This window comes from Vigna unguiculata, chromosome 10, assembly GCF_004118075.2.
Source record: "Vigna unguiculata cultivar IT97K-499-35 chromosome 10, ASM411807v1, whole genome shotgun sequence".
NCBI classification, from domain to species: Eukaryota; Viridiplantae; Streptophyta; class Magnoliopsida; order Fabales; family Fabaceae; genus Vigna; species Vigna unguiculata.
Genome location: NC_040288.1, coordinates 17,133,928 through 17,152,231, shown reverse-complemented (window position 1 = coordinate 17,152,231; position 18,304 = coordinate 17,133,928). Strand labels below are relative to the sequence as shown.

Below are 18,304 nucleotides of genomic sequence, written 5' to 3'. Positions count from 1 at the left end.
CTGTTTTCTTTTTTTATTATGGGCATAGGTTTATGGACATGACTCATAATAGATAATGAATAACAATTAAGTAATTGCAATTAACAAAATAATATTTATAGGAGATTAATAGAATTGAGATAAATTAACTAATCAATTGTGATACAAATTAGTGATATAAGAATTGCAACAAATTAGCTACGGATTAGCGAGAAAAAAATTGCAACAAATTAGTTACAGATTAGCTACGGATTAGCGAGAAAAGAATTGCGACAGATTAGCTACAAATTAGCGGGGAAAAAATTGCAACAGATTAGCTACCGATTAGCGAGAACAAAATTGCGACAGATTAGCGACAACAGAATTGCGACAGATTAGCTACGAATTAGCGACAACAGAATTGCGACAGATTAGTTACAGATTAGCGACAACAGAATTGCGACAGATTAGCTACGGATTAGCGACAACAAAATTGCGACAGATTAGCTACGTATTAGATAGAAATTTTAAAACTTTTTCACTTCAATTAACGATGGAATAGAGAGGGATTAGCTATGAATTAGCTACGAATTAGCTAAAAATTTTAAAACTTTTTTATTTCAATTAGAGAGAGAATAAAGAGGGATTAGTTATGAATTAGCTACAAATTAGCTACGGATTTTTCCCTCTCTAATTAGCTACCTGTATTTAGCTACGAAAAATTCTCTAGCAATTTGATAGGTAATCTGTCGCAAAACAATTTAGCTACGGATTAGCTACGGATCAACTACGAAAGGTTCCGTAGCTAATATATAAATTTTTTGTAGTGTTTGCTCAGGCGAGAGAGGCTCACCTAAGCGAGGACGAGTGAAGGGATTGAGGCACGTTGCTGCATGAGTAGCTCATGCGAGGAACCTCGCTTATGAGCGAAGGGTACTCTCGACCAGGGGAGTAGCGGTTCGCTTAAGCGAGAACCCGTGAGTCTTGCAGGGTCCTCTGTTGACAGTCTCGCCTAAGCGAGAACCTGTGGTTTGGGTGAGACTGGCACGGGACTTCACTATAGAATTATCCCTTTCATGTTTTTGGGCTGTTAATTGTGTGCTTGGCTTGGTATGCTTTACCTTGAGTATGAACTGTATGAATTGAGTGACTTTGTATGAATAAGATGGACTATGATTCGTGATTCATGAGTTTTAACATGATGTGAGCATGACGTTTGTATGGGATGATTCATGAAATTAAAATGATGAGTTTGGTATAGATTTGACATGAGATATGAGTGAAGGTTAGTTAATGAATATGGCATGGTGTCGGTATAAAATACACTTTTATATTCGTGGTTTGGGAATGATGAACAAAATGGATTCAATATGGAATACAAATGAGGATGGATTGTAAAGGTTGGCATGAGATATATACATATGCATGTTAAATATTATTTGTTTGATTATGATCAGTCCATGGTCAATGCATAATTCCTTGAAATCTCTAGGTGGGGTTTCAGGGTCGTGCTTCAGTGGTCGGGACGTAATTCCATGGCCCCTGTTAGTGGGTGTTCATGGTGGTGCTCCATCTATATAATTTGGTAAGGATTCAAGGTAAGGATTGCATCCTGACACTCTAAGGAGTCAGTTAGTCTCACTTAGAGCGAACTGACTCTTGTGGTAAGAGTAGCAGGAGGCCTGAAACTCATTAAGGGCTAACCTTGTGTGTGGGGGATTGATTCATTGTAACACTTGTAACACTTAGCTCGGGGGTGAGCAGAGGATTGATCCATCACAAGTGCAAGCATCCAATGAATCTGACCAGGTTATATGTATCCGGATGAGTCGAAGTAGAGTCTTAAGTGTATTTTTTTGAAGGTCATAACATGCTTGGATGATGTATGTATATTTGACTGAGAAGGTATATCTGATTGCATGATTAAAACTACTTTTGGCTCTAACTTACCCTTATGTTATTTGTTGTGTGTTTTGCTGTGTGGCTCTCTCTCTTTTGCGATGATCATCAACTTGTTGATGTGAGCATATGCGAGGAACACTCGTGGCCAACAGGGAGGTGATGGTTCCGCTGCTTAGTCGACTGGACTTGGGCTCTTCTTTTTACGTCTTTTGCGGGCTATGGCCCATGTATTTTTTTTTTCATATTGTGTTTCTGGTTACTTTAGACCTCGTACTTGTCTTGTTTGGCATCATGGTGTGCCCTAGGATTTCCTTTTATAACTCTTGGATATCTTTAGGGAGTGAGTCCCTATCCCATATATCTGCTCGTATTATTATATTGCGTGACGTGTCATTTAAGTAAGTTTATGTATTAAATGGGAGGTTACAACTGCTATTTTCCAGATATATGAATATCAGTTTTTTTTTTCTTTTGCAACAAAATTAATAGTTTTTTAGAATAAAAAATAATAGTAACACAAAGATGGTGATGGGAATTGTTCCCAACAGATAAACGTGAATGGCTAAGAGAGAAATTTTTTTGTTAAAGCGAGAGGATAAGAGTGATTGGGATCTTTCCCGAACTAACGGTTTTCTTTTGCCACTAGGAATTACTTATATATTATGGAGTCTATCTTTTCACCAACTATTTGTCGTTCTTAATATAAAATAATTGAAGGTTCTATGTATTTCAACTTTTTTTATTAGCATCCTTTGTTATATGGCAACTTGTAAATCGACAAATAATTTTATCCTGAAATTTGTTATAGCAGACTGTTTGATGAGATGATAAGCCCATAAACAACTGTTATTTTAACATCTTTAATTAACGTTATTGCTTTATCTTTGAAGAGTTGAGTTCAATTTCTTCATGGAGTTTGCATCTTCTTCATCATCTTCATCCTTCTTAACATTAGAACCCCATTTCATATACGATGTGTTCATCAACTTTTGGGGAGAAGACATCGGTAGAAGGTTCATTTCTCATCTCCATTATGCCCTTTTACAAGCTCAAGTCAAAACTTTGATTAAAGAGGAGAATCTGCCGGAGGGACCGAAGCGGGAAGAGCACATGCGAGCAATAGGAGGCACTAAGGCTACAATAATTGTTTTCACCAAATCATACGCTGAATCTACCTGCTGTCTTCGTGAACTTGAAAAAATCATTGAATGCCACGAAACTTTTGGCCAAATACTTATGCCTGTGTTTTACGAGATTGACAAGTTGGATGTACGCCATCAGAAGTATGATTTTGGACAAGCGTTGGAAGAAGCTGCACACAAAAGCTATTCAGGAGAACAAGTGGAACATGCGTTGTCCAGGTGGAGTCGTGCACTCACCAAAGCTGCAAGTATCACTTGTTGGGATCTCAGAAATTTCAGGTAAAGAAATGAATCCTTCCTACTTTCTTTCGTTTGAGACCGAATGAATGGTAACACATTATGATTCATCTTGAAGGCATGATGCTGAACTTGTAGAGGGAATTGTTAGCCGCGTTAAGATGATACTGGACTATAAAGACTTGTTTATTACCCAATATCCTGTTGGATTAGAGTCACACGTGGAAAAGGTGATTGCATGTATTGAAAATCATTCCACCAAAGTGTGTATGATAGGGATATGGGGAATGGGAGGATCAGGTAAAACAACCATAGCCAAAGCCATCTACAATCGAATTTATCGTGAATTCATTGGAAAGAGTTTTATTGAGAATATTAGTGATGTTTGGGATCCAAAAAACGAAAGGTATGTTGATTTGCAAGAAAATCTTCTTTCTGATATCCTAAAATCTAAGTTGGAGGTGGAAAGCGTTGGGATGGGAAGAACTATGATCGAGAATGGACTTACTCGAAAAAAGTTATTCATTGTGCTTGATGATGTGAGTGAGTTTGGCCAGTTAGAAAACCTATGCGGGAATCGTGAATGGTTCGGTCAAGGAACTGTGATAATCATTACAACTAGAGATGTTAACTTGCTGAACCAAATAAAAGTTAATTATGTGTATAAAATGGATGTTATGAACGAAAATGATTCCCTTGAGCTTTTAAGTTGGCATGCCTTTAGAGAAGCAAAACCAAGAAAAGAATTGCATGAACATGGAAGAAACGTAACTCCTTATTGTGGAGGACTACCACTAGCTCTTGAGGTCCTTGGTTCCTTTTTATGTGAGAAGACAATGGAGGAGTGGGAAAGTGTATCGTCGAAATTAAAAATAATTCCCATTGATCAAATTGAAGAGAAATTAAAAATAAGTTTTGACGGTTTACATGATACGGAAAAAGATATATTTATTGATGTTTGTTGCTTTTTTATTGGTAAAGAAAGAGGCCATGTCACACGGATATTAAATGACTGTGGACTACATGGTGATATCGGAATAACAGTTCTCATAGAACGTGGCCTCATAAAAGTGGACAGACATAACAAACTTCAAGTGCATCCTTTGTTAAAACACATGGGAAGAGAAATTATTCGTCAAAGATGCCAAAAGGAACCGGATAAATGGAGTCGATTATGGTTTCAAGATGACGTAAAAGACGTACCGAAAGATAATACGGTAAGAATTGACATTCTTTATATGATTTTGAAACTTTTTTTTGAATGTGTTTTCTTTTTTTTATAATCCATGTGTTGTGAACTTGTTAGATTCAACACTAAGTATCAAGAATGAACATATATTTAAGAATTTCTCAATAGTTTATCTTTGCTATAATCATCACAGGCGACGGAAGCTATCCAGGGATTGAACCGGAAAGTGTATTACTTGGAGCCTATGGTTTTAAGTAAAGGAGGTGATTAAGATTCTGACAACTGGATCATATATATACAACTTGTTGGAGATCATGGGTACCTTTCCACTAGTCTAAACTATCTCCCAAGAGAGGTATATAAGCTGAGATCTTTAAACACTAGTGCAGAAAACACATTTTGTAAAAAAGATTTACTATGACATTTTTAAAAACTCTCATTCTCTCATGTTGTTCTAACTTTGGCCCAATGGAAAATATAATATACGTGAATTTTACGTATCAGATATAAATCCCTAGCTGAATTTCAAGGATTGTTGTTTAAATATTTTTGGTTACACTCTTGGCATCTTTATTTACTTTATCATTTTTCTGTTTTAGTCGTTGAATAAGGTTTTTTAGTTAAAATAATGTTTCTTAAACTTTTGGAGAATAATAACAATCAATTAGTTTAGGAGAATCTCAATTAGATTTTTGTTAGTGCAAATATTATAAATGGTTTCGATATAGATTTGGTCTCTATTTTTGTTATTTTTATTCAATTTGGTTCTCATATTCGATTTGTGTTCAATTAGGTTTTCATTTTCGTCAAATTTTGGTCAATTTGTTCTTTTTCACTAATAGTATTTAAATAGTTAACGTTGTTGAACAGTATATGCCATGTGTTAGCTCTTGGTTTTTTTGATTTTTTAAAGAAAATTTAAATTTTTATTTTTTTTATTTTTTAACAAAATTAAATTTTTTAATTTCAAAAAAATTGTTCACATGTCAACTCACAATTGTGTCATGTGTCAATGCTAGTGTCACTTGTGAGGACCTAGAAAATAGTAGTTTAGAATGAGTAAGTGTTTAAAATAATGGAACTCGATGATTTTATTATTAAATATAAATAGAAATCTAATAAACGAGTTTCATTAGTTATAAACGCTTTATCTCTCTAAGAACTGTTTCTAAAATCCTCTCTGCCTTCTCTCTAAGTTTCTGACTCCTATAATCATCTGTTCAACGATCAAAGACCGCTAGGGGGATCCCTGCGGCACGCCCTACGTTTCTGTCCGATCAATTTCTCAAACAGAGTAAGTTGATTTTCTTCTCTTTTCTCTGTTTTTGTCTAAATCTCATTGCATGCGGATCATTGTAGACCGCATGTACCTTCTGAGTTCTCCTTATGTTTTTCCACTGATCAATGGTTCTATTGATGCACTCTGATCATGTTCTTGTTGTTCTTAGGGAGAATTGGGGACTCTGTCGGGTTGTGAGGTGTATTTGGACTCTCTGTGAACTATCTGTATAGTATCTCAAGTAAGGGAAGCTAATATTTATCATGTCTCACAAATCTATTAGAAATGTTATTACATGATTATTCTATAATTGACTGATGTGTTTGATATGTAGACTGGGTTGTGATGTTTGAAAATGATAAATACTTAGGTTTTATCTGATGTTTGAGAATAACTGTATGTTATAGGTGCAATTGGATGCAATTTGTGTGATTATGTTGATAGAATTAATGTGTGATACTCAAATGGTCTCTGTAGAGGTTTTGGGGTTGTATGGATTGGTTGAATAGGTATAATTTTGCTTAAATCAACTTCTGTAGAATTGTGTAGATTTGCTTACTCGTTGGGCAAGCATCCTCGCTGGGCCAATAAGTTGATCTGCATAATTATGCAGAACACTGATCTGCAGAATTATGCAGATTCGCAGACTCGCTGGGCGAATTTTCAAGTTAGGAAATTCTAGTCTTGGACCAGTGGCTGGGCGAGTGCTACTAGTTGGGCGAGCATAGGCCAGTGGCTGGGCGAGTGGTACTAGCTGGGCGAATTTCCAGGGGGAAATTCCATACCTGTACCAGTGGCTGGGCTAGTGCTACTAGCTGGGCGAGCATCAGCCAGTGGCTGGGCGAGTGATACTAGCTGGGCGAGTAAGTACGAAATTGAAACTTGCATTCTTGAGTGATTTGAATGATATTTTTGTAGTTATGGAAGCTTTTTAATTATTATGAATGATGAGTATATGATATGAGATTGTCTATATGATACTCAGTTGAGATTGGTTGATGCTAACCTAAGGAGGATTAGCAATGATTGTGGTAGTGTATGTATTGAGGTAGGGATTGTCTTGGCAGTTATTCTGAAGCTCTAAAAACCATTCAAATTCTCAAGTAGAGAGGAATGAGGTATGTGGTGAGAGGAGCAGGAGGTCCTAGCCTAGGGGTTTTTCCTTGACCATAGGTGTTAACGGACTAACCTTGTATGTGGTAGAGTTTTACTCTGTATCTGTCGCTCTGCAGAGCATGAGATGCCACTACAAGTGCACAACTGCCTGGATCCAACTTCAATGCATGAATCCGGATTAAGTGGGTCTTAGATTATTAATTTGTGTGAAACTAATTAATGATTTGTGCTTTTGTATGTTATTAACTATAAAATTGATTTAAGTTCTCTTTTTAAATCGTTAGCTTACCCTTCTTTTGTCTCTTTTCTTTTTGGTGTCTGTTATTTCTTGCCATGGTCACCTGATTAGTGTGAGCAGTTGAAGAGCTTGCAGCTAGCCCCGTGCAGGGAAGAGGAAGAAATGCAGCACAATAGAGTTCTATAGAAATTCTAGTGTTTTTAGTTTAGACTTGTGTTTTCTCTTTTGAAAACTCTAGTGCAAGTTGTGTATATAAATTGTATAGCAGTTTATCTAGTTTTTGTGGGATGACTGTAACATACTATTTATATTTTAGGTTCTATGCTTTGAACTATCAGATATGCAATGTTTTGTTTGATGGTTTAGACTGTTAAATGGGATGTTACATTTTTGGTATCAGAGTTGTAGTTCCTTTAGGATCTGTAGGTTGGGTATGCTTAGCTTCCTCTAGGCATTTTTTTTAGATATAGTAGTGTTTGCAAGTTAAGCTGATGGTTGTTCTTTATGTAAACAAAAAAGTTATGGCAAATAGGCCACCTCCAGCCCCACCAACTTCGGATTTGCCCGATCTTGTGCGGGCAATAGAAGCTATGGTAGCAGCTATGCAACAACAACATGCCTCAATGGTGGAGTAACACAATCTGTCCTTGTAGCAAATGGAAACTGCTCGGGTAGCCGCAGAGGCAACTCAGCAAAGACATCTTGATGCTCTCTCCCAACTTGAAGCAAACAGAACGTCAGCTGGCCCTTCACAATTCCCACCTCATCAGATCAGAGAATGGAGTTTGGAGGATTTTCTGCAACACCATCCCACCAAGTTTAATGGAAAAGTCAGTCCTGACGAAGTTGATCAATGGATGAAGGATATGGAAAGGGTGTTTGAAGCTAAGAGATGCCCTGCAGAAAACAGGTTGGCTTATACTGTTTATATGCTCACCGGTGAAGCCGAGCACTGGTGGGCGAGTATGAAGATGATGTTGGAAGAGAAAAGAGAGGAAGTGTCTTGGGATGTGTTTAAAAAGTGTTTCCTGACAGAATATTTCCCAGATAGTATCTGGTATGCTAAGAAAGTTGAATTTCTCCAATTGGTACAGGGAAACATGTCTGTGGCAGAATATACAAAAAAAATTAAACATTTGGGACGTTTCCATACCATAGCTGTTGACGAAGAATGGAGATGCCGGAAGTTTGAAAATGGCCTTAGAGGTGACATTAAGTTAATGGTGGTACCTCTATCTATTAAGGATTTCCCTACCTTAGTAGAGAAAGCAAGAGTTATGGAGAAGCTCAAAGCAGAAGTAGAAGTCCAACAAAGACAAGAACCACATAGAGTAGGAGGACCATCTGGGTTCAGAGTTAGACTTGAGGAAAGGATAAAACCTTACTCTAGACCTCAACCTCAGGGGTTTAGAGGGGCTTCCTCTCAGCAATAGTTTCAACAAGGTCGAGTGCAGTGTTTTGCATGTGGCGGACCTCATTTAAAGAGTAACTGTCCAAGGCTGGGAAAAGGTGGAAAATGCCATTCATGTGGAGTAGAGGGACACTTTGCCAGAGATTGCCCTTCCGCTAGAAGGGTAGTGAGTCAATCCCAACAGCCCGCACAACAGAGGAATAGAGGTGGCAGACCCCAAGCTGTAGGGAGGGTTTATGCAATGTCTGGAACAGAAGCATCTGCTTCAGGTAATCTTATTATCGATAGTTGTTTGATAGCTGGTAAAAGCTTGAGTGTTCTATTTGACTCGGGAGCAACACATTCTTTTGTGTCTGAGGGTTGTGTTAAAGAGTTATGTCTGCCTGTGAAAGAGTTACAATATGATCTTATAGTGTCAACTCCAGCTTCAGGTTTAGTAAAGACGTCAATGTTGTGTGCCAGATGCCCAGTGAATGTAGAGGGGCGTCAATTTAGAGTCAATCTCATTTGTTTGCTGCTACAGAGTTTGGATGTGATCTTAGGGATGGATTGGTTGGCTGCCAATCACATTCTTATTGATTGCAGTAAGAAAACCCTATTGTTTCCTAACTCTGAAGAGTCAGAGTTGTTGTCTTCTCAGCAGGTGTTAAAGGAAATCAGAGAGGGTTCTCGATGCTTTGTTATCTTGACTCATGTAAATGTTGAGAAAGATGATAAAAGCATTGGCATCTCTGTGGTGAGAGAGTTTGAGGATGTATTTCCTGATGAAGTGCCAGGACTACCTCCTCAAAGGGAAGTGGAGTTCTCGATTGATCTAGTGCCTGGAGCAGGACCAGTATCAATAGCTCCATACAGAATGGCTCCAGCTGAGTTGGTAGAGTTGAAGAAACAAATAGAGGAATTATTAGAAAAGCAATTTATCTGACCTAGTGTGTCGCCTTGGGGAGCACCGGTGTTGCTTGTAAAGAAGAAGGATGGAAGCTCCAGATTATGTGTAGACTACAAACAACTAAACAAGTTGACCATCAAGAATAAATACCCTCTGCCCAGGATTGATGACCTTATGGATCAATTGAACGGAGCTGTGGTGTTTTCAAAAATTGATTTGCGGTCAGGATATCATCAGATTCTGGTCAAGGCTGAGGATGTACAGAAGACAGCCTTTAGGTCTAGATATGGGCATTATGAGTACGTAGTTATGCCTTTTGGTGTGACTAATGCTCCTGCCTTATTCATGGACTATATGAACAGAATTTTCAGACCTTTTCTCGATAAGTTTGTCGTTGTTTTTATAGACGACATCCTTATCTACTCCAAAACTCATGAAGATCATGTTCAACACTTAAGAACAGTACTTGGGATTTTGAGGGAGGAAAAGTTGTATGCTAAACTATCAAAGTGTGAGTTTTTGATGCGAGAGGTTCAGTTTTTGGGCCATGTGATATCTTCTCTAGGAATATCAGTGGACCCAGCTAAAGTGGATGTCGTGGTACAGTGGGAACGACCAAAGTCGGTAACATAAATTAGAAGTTTTGTGCGATTAGCTGGTTACTATCGAAGATTCATTGAGGGATTTTCTAAAATAGTAGCACCTCTAACACACCTTACTCGCAAGGATCAGCCTTTTGCTTGGACGGATAAATGTGAGGAAAGTTTTCAAGAACTTAAGAAAAGGTTGACCAGTCCTCTATGTTGGTATCAAGATGGAGAGGCAGTTTTGGTGGGACCTGAGTTACTACAGCAGACCACAGAAAAAGTAAAATTAATTCAAGAAAGGATGAAGGCTTCACAAAGTAGGCAAAAGTCTTATGCCGACCAAAGGAGGAGACCGTTAGAGTTTTCAACAGGGGATCATGTTTTCCTGAAGGTGACCCCAACCACTGGAGTAGGGAGAACGATTCGTTCAAGGAAACTCTCTCCTAAGTATATTGGTCCTTATCAGATTCTAAATCGAGTGGGGCCAGTAGCTTATGAGATTGCAATGCCCCCTTAGTTGGCTAATTTACATCTGGTATTCCATGTATCTCAATTGAGGAAGTATGTACCTGATGGTTCACATGTTCTAGAGGTGGATGATGTACAAGTTAAAGAAGACCTTTCAGTGGAACTGCAACCAATTGGCTTAGATGGCCGTCAGACGAAACATCACAGAGGAAAGACCATCAACTTAGTCAAGGTTGTCTGGGATAGTAGGACAGGTGATTCCACTTGGGAGTTGGAGGAGGATATGATGAAGTCATATCCTTATCTATTTCCTAGTAAGTCTAATTTTCGAGGTCAAAAATTTTGTTGTTGGGGAGAATGTGAGGACCTAGAAAAATAGTAGTTTAGAATGAGTAAGTGTCTAAAATAATGGAAATTAATTATTTTATTATTAAAAATCTTAAATATAAATAGAAATCTAATAAACAAGTTTCATTAGTTATAAACACTTTATCTCTCTAAGAACTGTTTCTAAAATCCTCTCTGCCTTCTCTCTAAGTTTCGGACTCCTGTAATCATCTGTTCAACGATCAGAGACCGCTAGGGGGATCCCTGCGACACACCCTACGTTTCTGTCCGATCAATTTCTCAAACAGAGTAAGTTGATTTTCTGCTCTTTTCTCTGTTTTTGTCTAAATCTCATTGCATGCGGATCATTTTAGACCGCATGTACCTTCTGAGTTCTCCTTATGTTTTTCCACTGATCAGTGGTTCTATTGATGCACTCTGATCATGTTCTTGTTGTTCTTAGGGAGAATTGGGGACTTTGTCAGGTTGTGAGGTGTATTTGGACTCTCTGTGAACTATTTGTATAGTATCTCAAGTAAGGGAAACTAATATTTATCATGTCTCACAAATCTATTAGAAATGTTATTACATGATTATTCTATAATTGACTGATGTGTTTGATATGTAGACTGGGTTGTGATGTTTGAAAATGATAAATACTTAGGTTTTATCTGATGTTTGAGAATAACTGTATGCTATAGGTGCAATTGGATGCAATTTGTGTGATTATGTTGATAGAATTAATGTGTGATACTCAAATTGTCTCTGTAGAGGTTTCGGGGTTGTATGGATTGGTTGAATAGGTATAATTTTGCTTAAATCAACTTCTGTAGAATTGTGTAGATTTGCTTACTCGCTGGGCAAGCGTCCTCGCTGGGCCAATAAGTTGATCTGCATAATTATGGAGAACACTGATCTGCAGAATTATGCAGATTCGCAGACTCGCTGGGCAAATTTTCAAGTTAGGAAATTCCAATCCTGGACTAGTGGCTAGGCGAGTGCTACTAGCTAGGCGAGCATAGGCGAGTGGTACTAGTTGGGCGAATTTCCAGGGGGAAATTCCATACCTGTACCAGTGGCTGGGCTAGTGCTACTAGCTGGGCGAGCATCAGCCAGTGGTTGGGCGAGTGATACTAGTTGGGCGAGTAAGTACGAAATTGAAACTTGCATTCTTGAGTGATTTGAATGATATTTTTGTAGTTATGGAAGCTTTTTAATTATTATGAATGATGAGTATATGATATGAGATTGTCTATATGATACTGAGTTGAGATTAGTTGATGCTAACCTAAGGAGGATTAGCAATGATTGTGGTAGTGTATGTATTGAGGTAGGGATTGTCTTGGCAGTTATCCTGACGCTCTAATAACCATTCAAATTCTCAAGTAGAGAGGAATGAGGTATGTGGTGAGAGGAGCAGGAGGTCCTAGCCTAGGGGTTTTTCCTTGACCATAGGTGTTAACGGACTAACCTTGTATGTGGTAGAGTTTTACTCTGTATCTGTCGCTCTACAGAGCATGAGATGCCACTACAAGTGCACAACTGCCTGGATCCAACTTCAATGCATGAATCCGGATTAAGTGGGTCTTAGATTATTAATTTGTGTGAAACTAATTGATTATTTGTGCTTTTGTATGTTATTAACTATAAAATTGATTTAAGTTCTCTTTTTAAATCATTAGCTTACCCTTCTTTTGTCTCTTTTCTTTTTGGTGTCTGTTATTTCTTGCCATGGTCACCTGATTGGTGTGAGCAGTTGAAGAGCTTGCAGCTAGCCCCGTGCAGGGAAGAGGAAGAAATGTTGCACAGTAGAGTTCTATGGAAATTCTAGTGTTTTTAGTTTAGACTTGTGTTTTCTCTTTTGAAAACTCTAGTGCAAGTTGTGTATATAAATTGTATAGCAGTTTATCTAGTTTTTGTGGGATGACTGTAACATACTGTTTATATTTTGGGTTCTATGCTTTGAACTATCAGATATGCAATGTTTTGTTTGATGGTTTAGACTGTTAAATGGGATATTACATCACGTGTCACTTTGTGGTTGAGTTATTTTTTTTATTCAATTTAGTCTCGATATTTGTTATTTTTGTTCAATTTAATTCCAATTTTTGTTAAAATAAATCAATTTTATCCCTTTCAAATTAACACCAAATTTAATATCTTTTATACAAATGATATTAATATTTTTTCTAAAATTGACATTTTTATCTAATATCTTTTATATTTAATTGCTAAATAGAATATAATTATTTTAAATATTATAAGAATATAATTATTAAATATTTTTTTCTGATATTTATATTCTAAAATAATTTTAAAATTGATATTTAAAAATATTGAAAATATTGAAAATATTTTAGAAAAGTAAACTAATATTTGTAAAATTAACATTTAAATATAAAATATTTTGATTTTAATATATGAAATGCAATAAAAATATTAAATATTTTAGATTTAAATATCAATGTTACAAATGTTAATATATATTTTTAAAATTTTAATAATTATATTTTAGTATTATTTTAAATAATTATAATCTATTTAACAATTGAATCTAAGAATTATAATCAATTTATAATTAAATATAATAATTTATAATTGAATTTCAAAAATAACTAATAATTATGTCAATTTTAAAAATTAAATTGTTCTGGACTAAATTAAACAAAAATAACAAATATAAAGACTGAATTGAAAAAAAAATAACGAATATCGAGACTAAATTGAACAAAAAGAAATAATACAACTCCAAACTGACACGTGACACTAGCATTGACACGTGGCACAATTATGACTTAGCACGTGAACAAGTTTTTTTAAATTAAAAAAATTTAAATTTAAAAAAAAAATAAAAAAATAAAATAAAATCTAGAAAAAAAAATCTAAAAAAAGTAAAAAAAAAACCAAGAGTTGCACGTGACATGTACTGTTTAAAAACATTAACTATTTAAATACCATTAGTCAAAAGGACCAAATTGACCAAAATTTGACGAAAATGGGGACGTAATTGAACAAAAAACGAAAATGAAGACGAAATTGAATAAAAACATTAAAAATAGGGACCAAATATATATTTAAGCCAATTATAAATGGGTTAAATATGTTTTTGGTCTCTCAAGTTTCAGTGAAATTTGGAATTAGTACTTCTTCAAAATTTTCGGCAAATTTAGTCCTTTATCTTTAAAAAGACATGAATTTGGTCCTTTTAACTAAATTTTGTTAAGTTTATCTGACGTTTCAAACTCATTTGATGATAGTATTTGATTTGATTACACTGTTTGACACATTTTCGATTTAATATTAACTCAAATATTATCATCAAATGCGTTTAAAATATCAAATAAACTTAACAAAATTTGGTAAGATGGACTAAATTCACGCATTTCTAAAGATGAAGGACTAAATTGGTATAAAGTTTCGAAGAGGGACTAATTTCAAAATTCACTTAAACTTGAGGAAGCAAAAACATATTTAACCCTTATATTTATAATGCAATTGACCCGTATTGAGAATAATAACAATCATTTTTCTTTCAATTAGTATATTCTTTCTCTTTCAGTTTTGTAAAATAAAAATTGATATCATAAGAACTAAACGTATCAAATTGGGATGAATCAATTTAAAAAATATATTATTATTGAACTTTTTTATTGCACGTACCTCACTTTATTATTACTCCTTTCAAGAAGTCCTATGAATGTATCTTATAATGCCATCTGACGATTCCTCCTTATGTTTGCTTGGCCCTTTGCTTATCCTTTAAATTGTTTCAAATTATGGGACTAAAAAATCTATCTTTACTAGTTGATAAGGTCAAAATTACCTAAGTCCGTTATGTAAATTAAGAGATAAAGTATTGCATCAAATCGCAATTATTTTATATTCTTAAGTGAACTTACTCATCAATTCTTCTTAAAGGGAGAACTTGTACAACCTTTACAATTTAAGTTTAGGTGAGGAGAAAGCCAATTCTATAATGTTCGTCACTAACGTTAGAAGGAAATAAGTTTTCTTTTTTTAAAAAAAAAAAATCCTAAAAAAAAACAATTCGTGCAAAGAAAGGAAATCTGCAAAAGACCTAAAGAAATATAATGCTAAATTGAAGGACACATACAATAATGAGTTACAAATGTTCCTTGTTGATGATTGTAAAAAAGAAAGAACACACTGGGTCGACGTAGATCAAGATCCCTAGAAGCGACTATAGTCAAAACGAAAAAGGCTAAACGATGAAAATAGGGAAAAAGGAAAGAGAATTTTTAAAAAAAATCCGAGAATGGAAATGAAATTTTTGTTAAATATTGTTTTTTATATTAATATTAAAAAAATAAAGAGTTGAGAAATTGAGAGAGAGTACTTTTCGAACTTTGGATTCTCGATTGGCTTTTTCTACTTTGATCTATTGTGCCTTTAAAATATATTGATGGATACTGTTCTCAGCAAAAAATTTGTCTGCAAGTAGGAGGATCCGAACGAGGGTCCGAGTGTCCGTATGAGGGTAAACTCAATCTGTAAAAAACTCTTTGATGCCTAAGTAAGGGAATTTCGTACTTGAATACTTAAAGGTGAAAAAGATAGTTCATATATCTAAATAATGTGGAGCAAATGTATATATAGTGTTAATAAATCTGGAACATGGCTAATAGGGTTATGCATAACTGTCTCATCGTGATATTAGGCCATAATATTTTTACTAGATACTTGGTCAAGTAATTGTGCAAAATGAATTTGGCCTTCTTAGGTAACGTCCAATGTTGGGCCTAGTAGGTACACTAAACACCCCCAAGTGTCGGGAGTACGATGAAAGGGTTGTTACTTGTAGTGATGGCTGATTGAACCGAGCTGCCATGCTGAAAAGGTTTGAGAAGGTGTTGCTGAGCTTGGCATGTTTGGCAAGGTCCTATTGTGCTGGGCAAGCTTTGGTGAGGTGTTGTTGTGTTAGGCAGGCTTTGGTGGGGTGCTCTCTTGCTTGGCAAGCTTTGGTGAGGTGTTGTCGTGCTGGGTAGCTTTGGTGACTGTGACTTATTTATAAGGGGCTTTTGTAGTAATGATGGCATGTCTTGTCGTTTCGTGATCGCGTGCCATGTGGTAGCATCAAAGTGGTTTAATTTTCGTGGGATGGTGGATCGTCATGGGCCCATTTGGTGAATGCCTAAAATGTCGTTTGGGCAAGTCGTCTCGCTTTTTAAATTGGTTTGAATTGGCCCTGATGTTTCAGTTTCTTCTTCCCTACGCCAGTTCACACTTTGCTTTACTATCGTTCGTTGTGTTTGCTCTGCCTTTACGTCTTCTTGCTCTCTTTGTTTAGTAAGTATGTCTTCTTCTTCATCCCCTACCCTTCGTTTTAGGCATCGTCATGGATAACCAGTGATGACGCGGGATGCTCCTCCTGTTGGAGAGAGTTCTGCCTTTGTTGCCACTAGAGAAAGGATCTTCCCTATGGTCCAGTAGGAGTGAAGCTTCAAAAAATATAGATATTAAGGAAGTTAGAGTACAAGTTCTTGTAGCTAGTATTTCTTCTTCAAGAGTTATTGTTCTCAATGTTGTAGAAACTCACAAAAATCAAGAAGAACAACAAATTAATGATCCCGATGTTAAAAACGAGTGGGTAGTAGATTGACCATAAGAAGTAGTGTTAAGAAGATCTCACAAAGATAGAAAGTCTGCTATTTCGAATGACTATGTGGTTTATTTACAAGAGTTAGAAAATGACTTAAGTATTAATAATGATCCATTTTCATTTTCAGAAGCTATTAATGGTGATAATTCTAATAAGTGGTTAGATGCCATGAAAGATGAGCTTAAATAAATGACACAAAATGACATATGGGATCTTGTGGAAATGCTAGTAGAATGCAAGAGAGTTGGGTGTGAATGGGTCTTTAAGACTAAGCGTGACTCTCATGGCAATATCGAACATTACAAGGCCTGACTTGTAGCCAAAGGTTTTACTTAGAAAGATGGCATTGACTATAAGGAGACATTTTCTCCTATTTCTAAGAAAGATTCTTTTAGAATTATCATGGCATTAGTAGCTCATTATGATCTCAGGTTGCATCAAATGGATGTTAAAACTACTTTTCTAAACGGGATTTAGAAGAGCATGTTTGTATGGACCAACTGGTAGGGTTCACTAATGAAGGAAAGGAACACATCACGTGTAAACTTAAGAGATCAATATATGGATTTAAGCAAGCTTCTCGGCAATGGTATCTTAAGTTCAATGATATTATTGTGTCTTGTGGATTTAAGGAAAACATTCTTTATCAGTGTATAAATTTGAAGGTCAGTAGGAGCAATTTTATACTTCTAATTATGTATGTTGATGATATCTTGCTTGCGACTAACGATCTTGGTCTATTAAGCGAGACTAAGATGTTTCTCTCTAATAACTTTGAAATGAAAGATATGGGTGAGGCATCTTCCGTTCCATTACAAAAAGGAGACAAGTTTTGTGTCATGCAATGTCCAAAGAATGATTTGGAACGAAAACAAATGGAAGATATTCCGTATGCATATGTTGTTGGGAATTTGATGTATGCTCAGATATGTACGAGGCCATATATTAGTTTTGCAGTTGATATGCTTGGTAGATACCAGAGTAATCTAGGACTGGAGCATTGGAAAGTTGCAAAGAAAGTTTTAAAATACCTACAAGGAACAAAGAATCACATGTTTACTTATAGAAAATCTGATCATCTTGAGGTGATAGGTTCTACAGATTCAGAATTTGCCAATTTTATGGATACAAGAAAGTCTACATCTGGTTTTGTGTGTATCTTTACCCAGATAAGCAATTTCATGGAAAAGTGAGAAGGAGTCTGTCATTACTGTATCAAACCATGGAAGTTGAGTTTATGGCATGCTTTTAGGCCACAATTCAGGCTAATTGGTTATAGAACTTTATTTCGGGACTTGGAGTAGTCCACATTATTTCCAAGCCACTGAAAATTTATTGTGATAATTCTGCAACAGTTTTCTTTTCTAAGAACAACAAGTATTCCAAAGGTGCTAAGCATATGAAGTTGAAATACTTTGTCATTAAAGAAGAAGTTCAGAAACATAGAGTGTTAATATAACATATTAGCATAAATCTTATGATTGCTAACCTTTTGAGAAAAGGGTTATTGCCCAAGTTGTATGCTGGCCATGTAAAGAATATGGGCATTATGTTTACTATTGAATGTTAAATGTTGAATGTTAATGTTATTAATGTTTATGTGACACTCTAAGATCTTTAATGTATAAGTTTTTGAAAGTTGTGTTATCTTCTTTATGTTCATGCATACAAATTATGATGAAGAAAACAAATTATGTTATGTTATTGTTATTGAAAGAATGACATAATGTTTGAACCTATTATGGACTTCTCGCTTAAGGTCATATTAAGGAGAAATGAATGATATAGTAGTACATGGAAGCGGCATGACGAGTGAATGATGTGTGACTGCCATGACTATTATTATTTATGTATCTTTAATTGTGAATAATGATGGAACCAATTTATGTAAGATCTTTTAATGTGCATTATGTTTATGTATTAAATAACATAATGTTATAA

The 18,304-nt window shown here is 35.6% G+C and overlaps 3 protein-coding genes across 15 annotated transcripts; all 3 read left to right on the top strand.

Annotated features, from left to right (window-relative positions):
- The first annotated feature begins 2,660 nt into the window (after nucleotides 1-2,660).
- Nucleotides 2,661-12,781, top strand: LOC114165826 (TMV resistance protein N-like). Of its 13 annotated transcripts, none has more exons than XM_028050412.1 (7): nucleotides 2,661-3,281; nucleotides 3,358-4,456; nucleotides 4,622-4,783; nucleotides 5,625-5,722; nucleotides 5,877-5,948; nucleotides 6,346-6,570; nucleotides 7,173-7,457. In XM_028050412.1, the coding sequence occupies exons 1-3, from the start codon at nucleotides 2,770-2,772 to the stop codon at nucleotides 4,697-4,699; spliced, it is 1,689 nt and encodes a 562-aa protein (XP_027906213.1). In that variant the 5' UTR covers nucleotides 2,661-2,769; the 3' UTR covers nucleotides 4,700-4,783; nucleotides 5,625-5,722; nucleotides 5,877-5,948; nucleotides 6,346-6,570; nucleotides 7,173-7,457. The 13 variants fall into 13 exon arrangements, with proteins under 13 accessions (XP_027906213.1, XP_027906212.1, XP_027906215.1 ...); XM_028050411.1 differs by having other exon boundaries at nucleotides 6,257-6,570; XM_028050414.1 differs by having other exon boundaries at nucleotides 6,247-6,570; nucleotides 7,182-7,457.
- On the top strand, nucleotides 7,718-9,397 carry LOC114165317. The gene is made up of 2 exons (XM_028049966.1): nucleotides 7,718-8,416; nucleotides 8,516-9,397. The coding sequence occupies exons 1-2, from the start codon at nucleotides 7,718-7,720 to the stop codon at nucleotides 9,395-9,397; spliced, it is 1,581 nt and encodes a 526-aa protein (XP_027905767.1).
- LOC114165315 lies at nucleotides 9,536-11,737 on the top strand. Its single transcript, XM_028049965.1, has 4 exons — nucleotides 9,536-9,985; nucleotides 10,511-10,730; nucleotides 11,164-11,236; nucleotides 11,587-11,737. Exons 1-4 carry the CDS (start codon nucleotides 9,536-9,538, stop codon nucleotides 11,735-11,737), a joined length of 894 nt encoding a protein of 297 aa, XP_027905766.1.
- Nucleotides 12,782-18,304: the final 5,523 nt, after the last annotated feature.